Genomic DNA, 19,231 nt, shown 5'->3' with positions numbered 1-19,231 from the left:
TTCCGACCTCAACCTCCCCTTTCTCCCTAAGTTCAAAATGCTGTTTCCTTGAAATATTTTACATCCAGAGTAAAACAAAGAGAATCCACACAAACTTCAGCAGAGAATCACTCCTTTACACTTTAAATCCAGGACGGGACTATATTAAAAATGCATCAACTCCCTACGAACTATCAGTCGGATCTAATGTTCTATGTACAGTCAACAAAGGATTGTTATAAACCTGAGACACAAGTGTGAACAGAGCTCTGGCCTCATGAAGCTTATACGAATAGTTCAGAGTATCAAAAACATAAATGGACGTAAAATATTTCAAAACAAAATAAAGATGCAAAATAATTTGACAGTTTCCAAGAATACTTAACCCAATTTGTTAAAAGTGAGCTCTGTCTCTTTTTACTTGTCTTTTGTTGATGTAAGTCAACAAGCAGTTTTTGGTAACAGAAATTTAAGAAATACTTTTCCTATTCAAGTTCCCATAATTTTTAAAAACTTTTCAATATTATTTTATTCAGATCAATAATTCAAATACAATTTAAACTGAAATTCTGCACAATTCCTGAGGATAAATATGGATACAACATTGCTGTGCCATCGAAGCAAGCAGACTTACAAGCGAGGGCTGAGAATTCCTTACTTATCTCTTACTTAAAGCTTGATTTTCTGGTGTCTTTCTGGCCTGCTTATGAAATTTATGGGAGTTTAAAAAAATAAGCAACTCATTTAAAAAACAGAAACAATGCAGCTAAAAGTAATCTGCCAGGTATCATCTTCTAGTTGCCCCCAGTCGGTGGCACTGCTGGTCAATATTCCTTGAATAAATAAATATACCAAATAAATTTCCAAACTATTTTAATTTTAATCAGTGTCAAAAATTACATTTGCTTATGCCCTCCTTTACCGTTGGTTCAGAGTCTTATTGTTCCATTTCTAGCTTTCTAATCAACTGGTGTTTGTATGGAGACTATTCCAGACTCACTCGACAGCTGTTACTAAATACCAAACTTGGTAATTAACTCTGACAAGAGACATACCTCTCAGCTTTGCAGAAGAGAATGCTGGCAATGGATCTAGTTCATAACAACGTTCTTAAAAGTCAAAAATAAAAATTAACAGCAATTTAATTTGAGAGCAATAGGAAAATATTAGAAAACACTTCATTAGGTGATAGTGGTATTCCCCTACAAGCAAGACCATAAACTAATATTTACAAGGGCATCACGCAGCTACCACACCTGACTCACCACAGCTTATTCTCTAACGCCCCAGGACTCTAACAGTTAATAGGTGAGTGAAGAACACAAACAAACAGAAAGGTAAAAGGTCTGGGGCACTCCATCTGTATCCGTTCCCCTTTGACTTTTCTAATCTATACAGCTGCATTATAAGGTTAAAAGGGGAAAGAGAATAAAATCATTTTCTACAGTAGCGCTGTCTGATAAAAATATAACGAGAGCCACGTGTAATTTTTAAAGGTCCAGTAGCCACGTTAAGAAAATAAGCAGAAGGGGAAATTAATACCTTTCATTTAACCCAGTATATCCAAAACACTGGCATTTCAACATGTAAAAGAGGTTTACATGTAAAGAACATGTAAAGAAGTTTTTCACTGCTTCAGTTTTTATGTTTAAATTAAATTAAAAATTTGGTTAATCGGCCACATTTCAAATACTCAATCGCCACATGAGGCTAGTGGCTATGGTACTGAAAAGTATAGACTAAATAAAACTGTAACTCAGCTATTGTCAAACTTTTCTAGTCAAAGGACCCTTTTACACTCATATTACTGAGGACCACAAAGAGATTTTGCTTATGTAAGTCCTATGTTTAGATACTTATCCTATTTGAAATTAAAGCTAAGAAAACTTTAAGTAATATGTTTATGAAAAATAACTTTTCTAAAACAAAGAACAATTTAGAGAGTAGCTTTATTTTACATTTTTGCAAATCTTTTTAATACACGGTAGAAAACAGTTGGATTCTCATACTTGCTTTTTCATCCGATCTGTTCTATCAAGCCATGTAGCCTCTAGAAAACTTCTGTGAACACTTGTGAGAGTGAAAAGGCAAATAATGTCTTAGCGTTACCATGAAAACAATCTGACTTCACGGACCCCCTGAAAGAGTCTGGGGAACTCCCAGAATCCCTCATACCAGAGATTTTAGTATTAAAGAACTGCAGCTGTAATTTATTATCTAATGTAATCAACAACACCCAAATTCCATCCTCATGTTTCTGTAAGTTTTAGCTTCTAAACATAAAATCACTGTGTAGGTGAACAATTATGATTCCATTTCCATAAGTACAACAGTACTTTGTCGACTTACACATGAAGGATTTTTTTTTTAAACTCTTCATAAATCAAAAACACTCTCCTGCCTGCCTCTCTACCAATTAAATTTGTCCCTAAAGGAAACTGATGCTGGATTACCCTGAATGACTCTTTACACACTGATGTTACTCTTTCACTCAATTTCTGTATGAATTTTAGTACTAATGCTGCAATGAATTCTAAAGAGTAATTTCTTAAACACATTTCCAAATAAAGTTTTAAAAAATTTATGCCATTCTTCCAATTTTATTTCAACGCATCCTTCATCTTTTCATAGCCTGATGAATTTTTTTTTCAAATTGATGTTCTTTTCAAGATTGATACTAGATATTCCAGTTTATAGTAAATTAGAAGATTTTCTAGTTCAAATTTCATGATGAATTTTGACAAACTAGACAGATTTGTTCTGTCCGTAAAAATACTTAAGGCTGCATTTCCAGAAGAATTTCCCCCTTCCATTCAATAACCGTGTTAAAGTAGAACAATACTTCTTTCCTAAGAGTTACGCTGTTTCTCAATTCTCAAATTCTCCACTTTCTCAATTTTCAATTTCTCAAAAAAAGGAAGAAAAAAAGTCAAGGAATGTACACTTGAGAATAAGAAGGCAGAATATTTTAAATTGACAATCTTCCAGAAAAGTCAGGCCACATGTACGCAACGCTTTCGCATAAGTATTAATAAAGTAACATTCGTATTTTCCTAGAGACTAGAAATGAGCTTAATTTACTAAATAAACTTTATCATAGTCTTATTCAACGTACAGACATGGCCTCAAACTCCAATTTGGTCCAAAGATTGGCAAAAGAAATTAACCCCTCCCCATTACATAACGACCTTACAGACAAATTCACTCATAGAGTGTAATGTAAAGAAACCCAAGCAAAAAGAGGACCTTCGCTTTCCATTAAATATTTCTGAGTCACCTATAGTTTCAGAGTTTTAAAAGTTATTAGGGATCACCTAGTCAATGCTGTTCTCTTACAGAAAACGAAGCCTTAAAGAGCTAGTTTAGTGACAGCTAGATGAAGATCCTTATCTCCTGACTTCAGGGTCAAGGCTCTTCCAAGGCTCTTTCTCCGTCGGACACCATGTTGTCAGTGAAAGTTTTATAAAGTATATCAAGTCTTTACCACAAAAAATATTTTGTATGTGAAAATGATTTTTAGTAGATAACCTTATGTATTTCATTCTTTATTCAAATGCCTCTGACAGCATACATGTTGATAACTAAAGCGAAAGCTGATGGCTAAAGTTGATAGTTAAGTCTCTGAAGGGAGGAAAATAAAAGCAAAACTATATCCTCTAGCATCTTAACGTCTAACAGTAATGGAATTCTAAGCGCTTTATACTTACTTAGAAACAACAGTTATGCTAACAATATTCAATTTAAAGCTTATCTCCTCTAGAAGTTTTCCTTAATAGCATTCTACACTTACCAGGAACCCATACAGCAATCCCTGTAGTTATATTAACATTTATATATTATACAGATTTTCATCTGTCTCCTCAATTAGACTAAATCTTCGTGAGCAAGAATTACGCCTAACACTTGATGACTTCCCTCAAGGGAATGAAAAGATACCATTAAGTCCATATACAAATACAAACCTTACAAACATTACCCTCCCAACATCACTGGCAATTGGCAGCAATAAAAATTTAGATCCATGATTCTTCATTTTCTGGGCCACCTTTCCTCCTCCACTTTTAACTCACTGAATAAACCTTGGATAAACCAGCAAACCTGTCTCAAATTTCCTTCTAAAATAGGGTTTATAAAGGAACTTCAGATTACACGAATATGACTTGAGAAAATAATTTGAAAACAATTATATGTAATATGTATTCTTTACAGAACATTATAATCACAAAGGAAATTTCAACTGTAAGGTTTCTATGTACTAAGGAAATGCAGTAGAACGGGAAAACAACATTTAACTTAAAAAAACAAAACCCTGATCAAAAGAAGATAAAACGTTTGTATTTTTGAACCGTAGGCTGTCTACATATGTTAAACTGTGTATATGCATCCACTCCAAGCAAAATATCTACAGGTAACGTTCAGTTGTGACGATGACTGCGAAAGCTTATATGACAAAAATACCTTCTCTTGGCAAAATTAAGCCCTCTTACCTTTACCTTTACAAAATTCTAACTGCGTGGAGTAGTCTAAGGTTCTCACAACCACTGGGAACATTTCCGGAAAGGTCCATGTTCAGCACTACTGACCCAAACAATCCATAAAGTGTTGTTAGTACCAATAATATAAAGCCCAAAATTCCACCTCTTAATTCATACAGTATTAACGGACTGAACGTACACAAAGAGACCAAGTTCTCATTGTGCTCTGCCTCCTTTTCCCTAATATTGAAGTTCTTGCTCTAATCAGAAAATAACTGTCAAATGCATTTTAATCACTACTCAGTGAACTGTGATTTTTTTCTTTGGGACCGTGTAGCGTTCTATTTTACAGATTAAGTTCTGTTAAGGGTACATGTAAGTTTATGATTTCTCCCAAACGAACTGAATCACAAGAGTTTCACCAACCAAACGACTAACTCCCCAACCTAAAAACAGTGGATGGAAAACAGCCGGTAAGATCCTTTACAGCAATCCTCGTCGGTGACTCTTCCCCATCTTCCAATTCCCATCGATGGCGATATGAAAGAGAAGCCAGGGAAAGGAACACTGACGCTCACTGCAGTAGGTAAACCGTACTCAAGCTCCGCTACGCCGACTCAGGGCCCTCGCTGCGCTGTCTGCTATTAAGTAAAGCCGCTTTCTCTATGTAACTTAAGTCCGTGCCCTTCCGCTGCAGCAGTGGCGCCGCACATCCCCCACCGCCGCGGCCACTTCCGTGTTTACACTCCTCTTCCCTCCAATTCCATGCGTACATTGTCAGCTTCACTCCCGCCCAATCTTCATTGGCCCGCCGCGGGCCAGGAGTCCCGCCCCCAGAAACCAACGCTCTTATTCGGAACATCGCAGCGAGCGGATAGGAACCCGAGGCCTGTCAATCCCAGCCGTTCTGTCCTCTCCGAGGCGCTTCCGCTGTGGTGGGAGGCTTGGGGGGGAGGGGGAAAGGGGGCAATTCCGTGAGGAGACTTCCCTGGGGCCAAGACTCCCTCCCGCCCGCCCCGCTCCTCCACCTTCACCCGCTGTTTACAAAAATAAACGTTCCTCTCTGACGCCCCAACGCTCCAGCGCAGGGGTACAAAACATACTCCGTGTCTTTCTCATCCTCCCCCCTGAAAAACCCACCCACGAGGCAAGGGGCATAAGCCTACTTCTCCACAGCCGCCCACTGAACCAGGAAAGGGAGGCGGGCCCCCGAGAGCAACACCCCCCCCCCAGGCCACTCCACGTTATTAAGGGACCCTCTCGAGAACCGTTACTCCCGAGCCCGCACAAGGTGGGGATGTGAGGAGGTGGGTCAGAGCAATTTTTTGGCGGGTATCGGTCTACCGGACGTGGCCCGGCGCTGCCTCGTCCGCGCGGAAGTCCAGGACTTGCGGACCAAGTCTGAAAGGAGAACGGGGCGGGGGTGGCGAGCGTCCACCGGAGAAGCCCGCCGCCCCCGACCGCGGGCAGCAGCGGCCTCTGCGGCCAGACAGCGTGGCAGGCGCAGCCGGGAGACAACAGCCTCACTCACTTCCTGGTTCCTCGGCAACTGGGGTGAAGCGCACAACTCGTCCGCCCCCGAGTCCCCAACTTAACTGCGGCTCGGCTGCCCGGCACCCGCTGCCAGCGCTCCGCCCGGCAGCCGCCGCCGCTGCTCCACAAACCCACCCTGAAGCGACAGCGCCGGATTTGAGGCAGGTTACTCTCCAAGGTGATCACTTCCTGATTCGTCGCCTCCATTACTTCATTCACAACCCCCCTTTCCCCCGGCCGCCCCGGTGACCGAAGGGGACACCGGACCCCCTGCACTGACCGCCACAGGGGAGCCACCCCGCCCCCTGTGCACCCCTTCTCCTGCTGCACCGATGCACGGGAGGAAAGTTCCCCTGTCCTTACCAGCCCGGATGAGCAGATCCAGCTGGTTCGTGGGTCCCTCATGCAGAGACGTCGCCATGTTTATCCCGGGGCTGGAGCTGCTGCTTCACATTGACTTACACCGTGAGCAGCGGCGGCAGGGGAGGAGGCGGAACCCGCGGCCGGAGACACACGCCGTGCGGCCGACACACACTCACGCACTCGCACACACTCCGACGCCCGGATCCTTGCGCGTCCTCCGACAGGAAGCCGAGGCCGGCCCGCCTCCCGCCGCCGGGCTGAGAAACCCCACCACCTAACGGCAGGGGCGGCGGCGGCGGCCGCCTCGGCTGGCAACGCGATCCTTCCGCCCCGCGCCCAGACAGGAAGTCCCGGACGCCCGCCCCAGAGAGCGGACGCGGCCCGCGGCGCGCAGGACACCTGAGGCAGGGAGTCGTCCCGGGGGCCGCGGCTGGGACGAGGCCCCTCGGCAGGAAGACGCACGTTTCACGCTCTGCGGAAGAGAAGTCTGCAGTCGTCCCCACGCTAGAAGAGAGCCATTAATCAAATTTTCCTTCTGGAAGAGCTCTAATGCCCAGTCCCGCAGCTGGGACGGAAAGGTGGCTAATTAATTAACTTGTTGGGCCGTGTCAAAGTGTAAGGCTGCGTGTAAGCCGTTCACTTGAAAGCGCTGCGCTGTAAAACAGGCATACCAACCCCAAAAGTCATACCTACGAAATGTTACCAAGGCTTTATGGGACAAAGTAAGGGGCTCCCAACCACTCTCAGGGACCGACTTCGCCCTCTTGCCTCTACAGAGGTATGGAAAAGCACACTAGACCGGTGTTTATTAGCAAACAGCACATGCCAACCTCTGAGAGATGAGATTATCCTCCCCCAGTTGGCTAGCCATGAAATGTATGTACCCTCCTACATTTCTATTTGGTTCGCTCGGAAACAAACGAACGTATTCACTTATATCATCTACTTTTAAAGATCTTTTTGATAAAACTAACCTTATTACAAATAACGTACATATTAAATACAGTAGACGCGGGAGCTAGATTGCCGTTTAGTGACTATAGACTTACTGACAACACAGGAAACCAAGCCTATAAAATGACCCAGATGAAGCTTCATTAAACACAAAAAATGCTTCCCTGGGTTCAAAATTTCATAATATAAAAAAAACTGAAACAAAAGGTTGCCTATAGTTGTTTCTCCACACAACGTAAAACAGTGCCTCCTACAGAGTAAGTGTTCAAAAAGTTATTTGCTGAATAAACACAAAAAAGATTTGGTCGTTACAAATTTTAAATAACAAGGTGTAATTTTTTATGACTTAAATTGAATGAACTGTGATGATAACTAGAGAAAAAAATGTATTCCAGGGGTAATATTAATACTATATCGTTTTACAAATGTTTCCCCAACATGTGCAACTTCAGAGTTGATTCCACAGCCCATGACTTTGCTTTTTTCATTTCTTCTAAATACTCATTTATTCTTTTGGGCCCTTCCCCTAGCCCTACCACCATGATCCCCACCTTCCCAAAAAAGAACCCGTATGCCATTTCCAAAGTACAGCCCCCCCGAAACCAAACAGGGATCTCTTACTTGCGTTAGGTAAACTTGCCACCTATTAGACAAAAGAAACTGTATGACTGGTAGCTTTTATTCTTTATTTCTAGTCAATTTAAAATAAGGACCATCCACTGACCCGCAGCATCATAACCTGAGACGGTTTCCAGGTGAGAGGATGGAGGCACGCTACGGGGCTAATTGCTGGCTTTAGGCAGAACACTGAAATTGACAGCAAATCTGAATGTCCCCTCTTATCAATCATAGATATTCGTGTATTTAGAAAGGAAGAGAGCAATGTAAGCCAAAGGTGTGTTTCTTCTGGAGGCGACAGCTTGACCTGGCTCAAAAAGAAACACTCTTCTCACTGTGGGAGTCAGTTTGAAGCCTGACACATAACCTTTACCTCACTCTTTGCTTCTTGAGGGTTAGCTTTTAAAGAAAGATAGCGGTGTGTGTCTGTGTATTTCACTCTCGGTACATCTTAATTATATGGACTCATATCAGCCTTCTATTTTAAGTTCCAAGTGAACAGAAGCTGTATCTATTCCTGCATAATACTTCACAGTTAGTATATACACATATATAGTATTTATGCATATGTGTGTGTATATATATATATATATTTATAGAAATTAATGCAGAAAGCCTGGGAAATATTCCTATATATTTAAAGCTCTTATAAAAACACAATTCCCTGGGGTTTAATGCAATTCTGTCTTGCTACTATAACTAGGCTTTCAAAAGCCACCAATACTTTTTAGAGACTAGCAAGCAAGGTGAGGCTGCTGCTGGAAATATAAACTGGTACAAACTTTCAAGAAAGCAATGAGCATTATAGATCCAGAGTCTTAGAGAGGCAAGTATCAATATATACTGATCTAGGAATTTCATTTCCGGGCCCTAGCCTGAGGAAATAATCAAAAAATGCAATGGATTGTTTTAATAAAAACATGTTTGAAGAATTTTTAACATGGTAAAATATTAAAAATATAAATGTGGCAGGATTAAAATATACAGTATGTCCCCTACATACAAATGAGTTCCGTCGCGAAAGCGTGCTTGTAAGTCCAATTTGTTTCTAAGTCCAACAAAGTTAGCCTAGGTACCCAACTAACACAATCAGAGGGCAAGCTGCAATTTCACTCACGTCTGACGCTGATGCAACGCATGTTCGCATTTTTGAAAGTTCGCAACTTGAAGGTTCGTATATAGGGGACTTACTGTATATGCATTTCTTCCACACAATATGACTCAAGCCATGTAGTATATGTGAATATATGTGTACATAACATGTATATGTGTGTATATATACACACACACACATCGGCATTTCTCAAGTCTTCAAGGTTAAGCAGAATTTTCTCAAGTACTAATGAGCAGAATTTTAAAAATTGAATAAGACTAGGCAGGTTAGCCTGGTGGATACCTTAGAGCATATTCAGCTAATAACATTACAGAAAGGCAGACTCTACATCAAAGTTATTGCTGTGATCTAGTAGGTAAATAACAGCTAACTCTTATTGAAATAAAAGCCACCAAGGTAAGTGCTTTACCTTCATTTTTTTCACTTATTCCTCTCTACATTCCTGTAATAGATATTACTATTGTGCTCACTTTATAGATGAGGAATCTTGACGAAGGTCATAGTGTCCAGGAGAAGCAGAGCCAGGATTTGAACCCACGAACTCTAACTCTAGAGCCCTTCCTCTCAAACACTCCCCAAGCACCCAAGTAACAAGGCCTGTGTATCTGCTGTGATGCATTTAGTACCTACTGATTTTCTTTTCTGAAAACTCTTTTATATTCCTCCCTTCACGAGGTGGAATCTAATTCCCCTCTCTCCCTTTGAGTGTAGGCTGAACTTAATGACTCACTTCTAACAAAGAGAATAGAGCTGAAGTGATGGTGTGTGACTTCAGAAACTGTCTGCTTCATCTCTTGCTTTGGGTCACTCAGAGGAAGCCAACTGCCCATTAGGCAAGGAACAGTGGCATCCTGCCAACAGTCATGCGACCGAACTCTCTAGGACACAAACCCTCCAGCCCTAATCGAGCCTTCAGATGATTCCAGCTTCGTGAAAGATCCTGAGTTACGAGCCATGCAAGTAAGCCGATCCCCAATCCTTAATCTCAAAAACGATGTAATACTGATATAATGTTTATTGTCTTCAACTGCTAAATCTGGGATGATCTGTTAATCAGCAAAAGATAATTAATATAGAAGAAAGGAGCAGTTTAAACTCCCAACTTGTCACATTTCACAGCTTAGATAAAGAAAGAAGGGTAGAGTTTAAAAATGACCTCTTTCAACTACATTTTTCCATGTCTTTCTTCATAGTCTGAGCATCAATTCTTTCATCCTCCAGCCTCTCCGTTTTAAAAATAAGTAAGTCTTCAGAATATAATCATTATCATTAAAGTCTAATATAACCAAAAATAATTAGATACCCTTGGCTATTTGAATGATTTTATGGTCCTGTAGTAACCAAGATGGAAAAAAATTTTGAGAGACATGTAAATGTCCAATTGTTTCCAACACCATATAGGTTTTAAATGTTTTGACTTATAGCTTACTCTGGTTATTTCCTTTGTATTTTTCCTTTATCTAGTAAACAGAATCATAAAAGGTCATGGTTGAAGAGATGCCTACAGACAACATCACCTAGAGGTTTTCAAAAAAATAAGGAAGGACCTGAACATCATCATCTCTTTTCCTGACTACCATGAATTAAATATATTAAACTTTAAAACCAAATATATAACTGTGTGCTCTATCAGATACAAGTACCAAGGTCAACAGGCTTCAAAGTTTAAAAAAAATTACAGGTAGGAATCAAAGGGAGCAGACATTCTACCCATTTAATGTTATTTTCCTATAGTTTGGGAGAAGGATGCCAATTTCCTATTTTAGTAATGACAACTCTTTAACCACCAATGGTAGAGTTATCTGAGAATCACCGATTTAATCCAATGCCCTAATTTTACACATCAGGAAACTGCGGCTCCAAGAAGTTAAATAATTTAACCAAAGTCACATGGTATATATCCCACTATGTCAAGGTTAAAAATTCTACAAAACAATCTTCTATAAAACTTAGAAGTTAAAAATGGATGAAAACTTAAATCCATTTTACTGTTACTATATTTATATAAATTATAAAGTGGTTGATGTTTTGCTTTTTAATGTCAAAGCTAGAGCAATGGTCAAGAGTCTTTCTGAGAAATTAAGAAAAAAATGGAAAAAAAACTTTGAGCAGTGAATGGTAGGAGAACAATAAGAGGGGCTGAACTAACAGTGAAACTCAAAGCTGGGGTATGGTGTGTTGGGCATGTTTAGAAGGAAAGAAAAGGTAGGAAAACTAAGGTCTAAGAACAAACATGTCTGTCAAGGACAACAAGCTGGAATCAGGAGATTTAGGGCCATTAAGTAAAGCCTGGTTCATCGATACCGGAAGACAGACGACAGATGCAGGAGCGCAAGTCTACAGCTTTACGAAGAGAAAAGATGGACCATTTCCTATGTTTTATACTACTATATGTTTAACTCACTCTTTTCAGTTTTTTATACTACTGATTCATTTAATAGTTAGGTTTTATAAAATGTTATTAAAGTGAAGATGTTTGAATCCATGGTCACATATTCATTCATTTATTCCATAAATAATTACCCAGCACTTACTTTGAGCAAGTTTCTGTTGTAGGCACCTATTACTACACCTGGTGGCACTGAATTACGTAAAAGGAAAAAATTAAGCCTTCTCAATTCAGACAGAACCCACACCAAGTGTGAAATTCTCAGCATGATACACAAAATTGCTTATACATGAAATTAGAGTAGTAGTGGGTACGTGCTACATTTTGGACCACCACCCAGCAGAGTTAAGTATTTACATGTATAAAAGCCTTCATAAGGCATGGATTTTTAACAGGGGGTTCACAAAGGCAAAATTTTGTTACCAAATGTGCATTTTTTCTGAGGAAGAGGATCATGACTATTCTCAGATTCTCAAAGAGGTCTATGAGCCCCAAAGTCATTTCATCATAAATTATCTGGCCATATGCATTTGTCGACCATAAAAGCCCGATGATGATTGGGCTTCCCTGGTGGCGCAGTGGTTGAGATCCTGCCTGCCAATGCAGGAGACGCGGGTTCGTGCCCCGGTCCGGGAAGATCCCACGTGCCGCGGAGCGGCTGGGCCCGTGAGCCATGGCCGCTGAGCCTGCGCGTCCGGAGCCTGTGCTCCGCAATGGGAGAGGCCACAGCAGTGAGAGGCCCGCGTACCGCAAAAAAAAAAAAAAAAAGTATGCAAAAAAAAAAGAAAAGAAAACAACCCTATGATGAGTAAGGATCCGGCATGTACCATTTTTGAAACTGATAGTTTGGCTTAGGTTCACATGTTTTCCGCATTTTACTTAACTTATCCCTGGGTCAAATCCTCCTTGAGCTTGTTGATTCTTCACTTTACGGTTTACACTGAACAAAAGCAGCCACTCCTAGAAGACTATCTGTCGACTGAGTCTTGCATCTAGTCTTTTCTAAATGGGTGTCAGATTCAAAAAGCATTTATTAAGTACCATATGTGTATGACACCATACAAAGTGAATTAAAATGGTTAATGATCTATTTTAAATAACATAAGTGATTTCAAGGGCTTGGGTTCTTTATTATCATTAGGGAATGTACAGTATCTTGAATATTCTGGAAATTTTTTTCAATTCCTGTGAAACTTTACAAGGGCTAATGCATGATTCTTATTTAGCATGTTTATGAAAAGATTTACAATGGAGTTCTTAACTAAAACACATTGCAACAGTAAGTCAAATTCTGTTTTGATTGATTCTAAAAGGAATATTCAAATTAACTAATTTCTTCCCCTCTTACAATATAGCTTCTGCACCTATCCACTGAAAAGTTCTTCAAAGGTCAACATCAGCTTTTTTTTTTTTTTTTTTTTGGCGGTACACGGGTCTCTCACTGTTGTGGCCTCTCCCGTTGCGGAGCACAGGCTCCGGACGCGCAGGCTCAGTGGCCATGGCTCACGGGCCCAGCCGTTCCGTGGCCTGTGGGATCTTCCCGGACCGGGGCACGAACCCGTGTCCCCTGCATCGGCAGGCGGACTCTCAACCACTGCGCCACCAGGGAAGCCCAACATCAGCTTCTAATTGCCAAGCCCAGCGATCTCTTCCTAGTTTTCGCCTGACTCTACCTCTCCAAACAAATGAAATTATTGGCCACCCCTTATTAAACTCCTTCCCTTCATGTGATTTTCATGACAATAAACTGTCTGGCTTTGTTTTGTTCCTATTTGTTTTTTTCCATTGACTTCGCCTACTTCGGCACAACCCTCAAATGTGACTGTTCTTCCAAAGCATGAGCCTTGGCCACTTTCTCTCTTCATTCTCCACTCTCTCAAGAATGGTAGTTAGTATCCATTCACCACCAGGGCTTTCAATATGACTTCTGAACTGACTCAAAAATCAGCATCTCTAGGCTTGGCTTATTTTTTTTTTTTTTTAGTGCTACATTCTAATTTCCAATTGTACGGTAAACATCTTTATTTGGATAACCCACTGGTACCTAAAGGTCCGTTATCTACAAATCTCCTTTCCTCTATCAATAACATCACCTTCATCCCAAGCTAGAAATCTTGAGTCATCTGTGTTCCTTGTTTAGGAAGTCACCTCTTGTACAATTTTTGAGGAGGATTTTAAACGTATGTAAAATTACCAAAAACTATATATATATAACAAACAGTCACGACCCCCGCATCCAGAACAAACAACTGTTATCATTTTGTCATCTATACTTGAAGGTGCTGTTCTTCCCTAAGAAATAACACGTTACATGTGGAGATAATAACATCGTTGAGAACTACCAACAGTCCTCATTCACCATTCTGTCTCTCCAAAGAAACCACTATCATGAGCTTTGTGTATATTCTTCCACTCTATGTTTTACACTTTTATGTTTTCACATCTGTGTACATTTATGCATGTGTGTGTGTGTGCATGTATCCCAGAATGACATACAGTAGTACTCTGCATGCTTTGGGTACATAAATGACATTATACTACATATGCCATTCTAAAATTTATTTTTTTCATTCAAGATTCATATTCTATCCATGTTGGTGTAAGTAAATATAGCTTTGCTTTTTACATACTTCAAATTATCCCAGTGCACACATACACCCCATTTTGTTCAAAAACTTATCTACTGATAGGCAAATAAAGTTGTTTCCATTTTTCACTTTTATAAACAATGCTGAAAAAAATTCTTATCTATTTTTTCTTAAGCATGCATGTATGCCAGAGTCTCTCCACAGCATACACCTACAGAGAGAATTTTTAGGTCATAGAATAAGTGCATTTTAAATTTACATGTTACTCTTTCAAAGTAGCTGTGTAGGTCTAAAACCCCACTAGTGATGTGTTAGTGCTCCCATTTTTCTTACGTTCTTGTCAATACAAGATATAATCAAACTTTAAAAATGTTTGCCATCTGTTGGACGGCAGGAAATTTTTCACTGTTGTATTAATTTGCACCTACTTAGTATGTACTGAGGATGAACATTTTTTTCATATACTTATTGGCCATTAACATTTCCCCTATGAATTTCCTATTCATATCCTTTGTCATTTTTCTATGACACTTTTTTGTCTTACTTATGTGTAGAATGTTAACATACACTAGACAGTAATTCAGATATGTGTTCCAACTATCTTCTGTCAGGCTGCTGTTTGACTTCTACTTTGGTTGGTCTACGGTATCCTCTATCCTACAAAAATTTTAAGTTTTGATCCAGCCAAATTAATATGTGCTTTCCCTTACAGTGTATGTTAAATAGCCCATGGAATAAACAGGAAATCATAAAGGAATTGAGAAATATTTAGAAATGAATTACAATAAAAATACAACCTGTCAAACTATATGTGACACAGCTAAAACCATACTCAATGCCAGGAAATGAAAAGGTTTAAAAATATATAAGCTAAACATTCAGTTGATAAAGATGGAAAAATCAACAGAACAAACCCAAAGAAAAAAGAAGGAAAGAAATAATAAAGAGCAGGAAAAATGAAATAGAGAGCAATAATTTTTAAAACTAGAAAAGATTCACAAAACCAAAAGTTGATTTTGGAAAGATTAATAAAATAGATAGACCTCTGCAAGGATAACCAAGAAAAGAAGGTACAAATAAGATACAGAACAAAAGGGGAGAAATAACCCCAGATACAATACGTATAAAAATAATAAATCAGTATTATGAACAATTATACACTAATAAAGTTGAAATCTGGATGGACTGTATAAAGAAGCTGTATAAACTATAAAAAGAAAAACTGAATAGAATAGTAAGTAGCAAAGAAATAAAAATGTAGCCCAAAACCTCCTCTCTACAAAAAAAAAAAAAAAATTACAGGCTTAAATGTACTTTTAGGAAAACTCTAGCAAATTTTTAAATTAATTCTTATCTTACAGAAATTGTTACAGAAAATAGGAGAAAAAAAAGTGAAAGCAGCCTAGATTATTTTATGAGTCTAGTGTAATCTTGATTCCAAGATTAGATAAGGAAAATACAAGAAATTATAGTTCCATATTACTTATGAAAGGTCCTTAACTTAAAGCAAAACAGAGCAAAATGATGAGTAACATGTATCCTCAAACGCAAGGAGAATTCAATGCCTGAGAACTGATCACATTAATATATTCCAGAAGAAAAATCATGACGTATCAAAGAATGCTGAAAAAGCATCTGACAGGAGTCCATGTATAACTAACACAAAAAACAAAACCAAAGGACTACACGGAAACTCCTTAACCTGGTACATGTTATATACTAAAACCTACAACAAACATTAAACTTCAAGTTGAAACTTCAGATACAGTCCCTTCAAGATTAGGAAAAAAACAGGACTGCCAATGGGAATGTAAACTGATGCAGCCACTGTGGAAAATAGTATGGAGGTTCCTCAAAAAACTAAAAATATGACCCAGCAATCCCACTCTTGGGTATATATTCAAAGAAAACAAAAACATTAATTAAAATGATATATACTCCCCAATGTTCACAGCAGCATTATTTACAACACCCAAGAAACAGAAGCAGCCAAAGTGTCCATTAACAGATGAATGGATAAAGAAGATGTGGTGTGTGTTTATGCGCGCGCGCACACACACACACACACACACACACACACACACACACACACAATGGAATACTACTCAGCCATAAAAAAGAATGAAATTTTGCCATTTGCAACAACATGGATGGACTTGGAGGGTATTATACTTGGCGGAATAAGTCAGACAGAGAAAGAAAAATACTGTATAATATTACTTATATAAGGAATCTAAAAAAATTAAACTAGTGAATATAACAAAAAAGAAACAGACTCACAGATACAGAAAACATACCAGTGGGGAGTGGGAAGGGGGAGGGACAAGACAGGAGTAGGGGATTAACAGGTACAAAGCACTATGTATAAGCTAAATAAGCTACAAGGATATATTATAAAGCATTGGAAATATAGCCAATCATTTATAATGACTATAAATAAGAGTATAACCTTTAATAATTGTGAATCACGGGACTTCCCTGGTGGCGCAGTAGTTAAGAATTCACCTGCCAATGCAAGGGACACGGGTTCGATCCCTGGTCTGGGAAGATCCCACATGCCACAGAGCAACTAAGCCCGTGTGCCACAACTACTGAGCCTACAAGCCACAACTACTGAGCCCACGTGCCGCAACTATGGAGCCTGCATGCTGCAACTACTGAGCCCGTGTGCTGCAACTACTGAAGCCTACATGACTAGAGCCCATGCTCCACAACAAGAGAAGCCACCGCAATGAGAAACCCGTGCACCACAATGAAGAGTAGCCCCCCCTCACCGCAACTAAAGCCCGAGCACAGCAACGAAGACCCAATGCAGCCAAAAAAAAAAAAAAAAATTGTGAATCACTATGTTGTATACCTGAAACATATAATATTATAAATCAACTATACCTCAATAAAAAAAATTTTCTAATTAAAAAAAAATTTAAGAGAAAATCCACCACCAAAAAAAAAATAACCAGGAATGCCAATTAATATAACTATTCTTAAACATACTGGAGTTCTTGATGAACATCATAAGGAATAAAAAAGAAAGAAGATGACTGGAGACTGGAGAGAAGGAGGGCTGAGTTGCCTCAGCTCAGGCCATCCTAGACCGGTAAGCTCCCAGCTGATCCACAGGCAACCACAAACAGGAGAGTAAAACGTGGTGGATGTCAATCAGGGAGAATTATGCAGCAGTCAGAAACAACAGATTACATACATACAAAGCAACATGCATGGATATTAAGAATGGTATTTACTTTAAAAAAGTAGGAAACAGAGCAAGATACGTAGTACCATTTCTATAAACTTTAAATTTATACGACAAAATATACACACTTAATACACTAAAAAAAAACCTATTAATCAAATTAAATTTGATGCTTATGAGGGAGACTGGATTTTTATATAAATAAAAAGGATAAAGAGGAATAAATAAATCAATTGAAAAAAAAATAAAAGAGGGTATGAAACAGAGCTCTAGCTTTACTTTTCTCTTTATAAAAAACTAGCTATCCTAATATAATCTACCGAATAGTCCTTCCTTTCTATAAATCCGTGTCTATTATATACTAGGCATAAATACATGCTTACTCTTTCCGGGCTCTCTAGTCTATCCTACTCAACTATTCATCTGTGGGCCAATAACACATTTAAAAATACTGTAGTTTTAGAATCATTCTTTATGAATAGGAGGGCAAGTACCACACACTTTGTTCTTTTGCAGAATTATCTAGATTATTTTTGGACCTCTACCTAAGAGTTTGTCAGATTCCACCAAAAACAAGTCCTCTTGGAATTTTGACTGGAACTGTATTGAATTTATAGATTAATAGGGGAAGAATTAACAGCTTTACCATGTCCAGTTTTCCATGTGTTTGCAGCTGCTCACTTTGTAGGTTTTCAAATTTTCTGGCAATAGGTTGTTTATAGTATTTTCTTATAGTTTTTAAACTCTCTATTCTGTTGGTCATATTTTTAATAGTACTCATTTTTCCTTATCTGTCTTTATAGAGATTCATCCTTTTTTATTAATTTTATGGTATTAATAATCTATTCTGTTCTATTTCCTATTTAATTAATATAGACTAAGTATTTCTTCTACTCAATTTGGATTTATTCTGTTGGTTCTTTATTAACATCTAGAGTTAGGCTGATACTAATTTTATCAACCTTTCTTATTTTCCAATTAACCCACTTAGAGCTATTAAATTTCTCAGTGAGGAGCTTCCCTGGTGGCGCAGTGGTTGAGAGTCCGCCTGCCGATGCAGGGGACACGGGTTCGTGTCCCTGTCCGAGAAAAGCCCACATGTCGCGGAGCGGCTGGGCCCGTGAGCCATGGCCGCTGAGCCTGCGCGTCCGGAGCCTGTGCTCCGCAACGGGAGAGGCCACAACAGTGAGAGGCCCGTGTACCGCAAAAGAAGAACACACAAAAAAATTTCTCAGTGAGTTCTGCTTAAGTCACATCTAAAATTTTTGCATGCAATGCTCTGTTATTTTTAGCTACAAATATTTTATAAATTTCATTTCCTCTTTCATCCATTAATTAGTGAGCGTTTTTTCTGTTGTTTTGGGGTTTGTTTTTTTTTTTTTTTGCGGTACACGGGCCTCTCACTGTTGTGGCCTCTCCCGTTGCCAGAGCACAGGCTCCGGACGCGCAGGCTCAGAGGCCATGGCTCGCGGGCCCAGCCGCTCTGCGGCATGTGAGATCTTCCCGGACCGGGGCACGAACCCACGTCCCCTGCATCGGCAGGCGGACTCTCAACCACTGTGCCACCAGCGAAGCCCTAATTAGTGAGTTTTTATTATTTTATTTTATTTTTATTTTGGACACACTGCACGGCTTGCGGGATCTTAGTTCCCTGACCAGGGATTGAACCCAGGCCCACAGCCCACAGCAGTGAAATCACCGAGTCCTAACCACTGGACCACCAGGGAATTTCCAATTGGTGAGTTTTTAGTTGCCAATATTATAAGTGTTTTGGTTGTCTTTTCATTGTTGATTTCTATCTTTATTGCATTATGATGAAATAGTATATTTTGAATGACACTGATTTTCCAGACATTGTTGAGATTCTTCTATGACACAGTACACAGTTAAAAGCTGACCTGTATATAACTGGAAAAAGAAAATGTACAAAGTACAAATGTACAATTAACTACAGTGTTCTATAGATCTCCAGCTTATAAAATCTGTTAATCCTGTGGTTCAATTCTTTGATGTCATTTTAAATTT

At 39.3% G+C, this 19,231-nt stretch overlaps 1 protein-coding gene across 14 annotated transcripts in view; it reads right to left on the bottom strand.

Annotated features, from left to right (window-relative positions):
- Positions 1–19,231, bottom strand: part of ELF2 (E74 like ETS transcription factor 2) — a 93,853-nt gene that overhangs the window by 14,012 nt on the left and 60,610 nt on the right. For 3 of the 14 annotated variants that reach the window (XM_030876903.3, XM_030876902.3, XM_030876904.3), the window contains exon 1: positions 6,351–6,650. The exons of 8 other annotated variants lie outside the window; for them this stretch is intronic. In XM_030876903.3, coding sequence (XP_030732763.1) covers positions 6,351–6,408 — 58 coding nt within the window. In that variant the 5' untranslated portion in view covers positions 6,409–6,650. Of the gene's footprint in view, positions 1–1,034; positions 1,054–4,900; positions 5,398–6,350; positions 6,652–19,231 lie in introns of those variants that run through there. 3 more of the 14 variants (XM_060298936.2, XM_030876901.3, XM_030876906.3) reach the window with 3 other exon arrangements.

The sequence above is a fragment of the Globicephala melas genome, chromosome 5 (assembly GCF_963455315.2).
Source record: "Globicephala melas chromosome 5, mGloMel1.2, whole genome shotgun sequence".
In the NCBI taxonomy this organism is placed as follows: domain Eukaryota; kingdom Metazoa; phylum Chordata; class Mammalia; order Artiodactyla; family Delphinidae; genus Globicephala; species Globicephala melas.
This window is presented reverse-complemented; position numbering and strand designations above follow the sequence as displayed.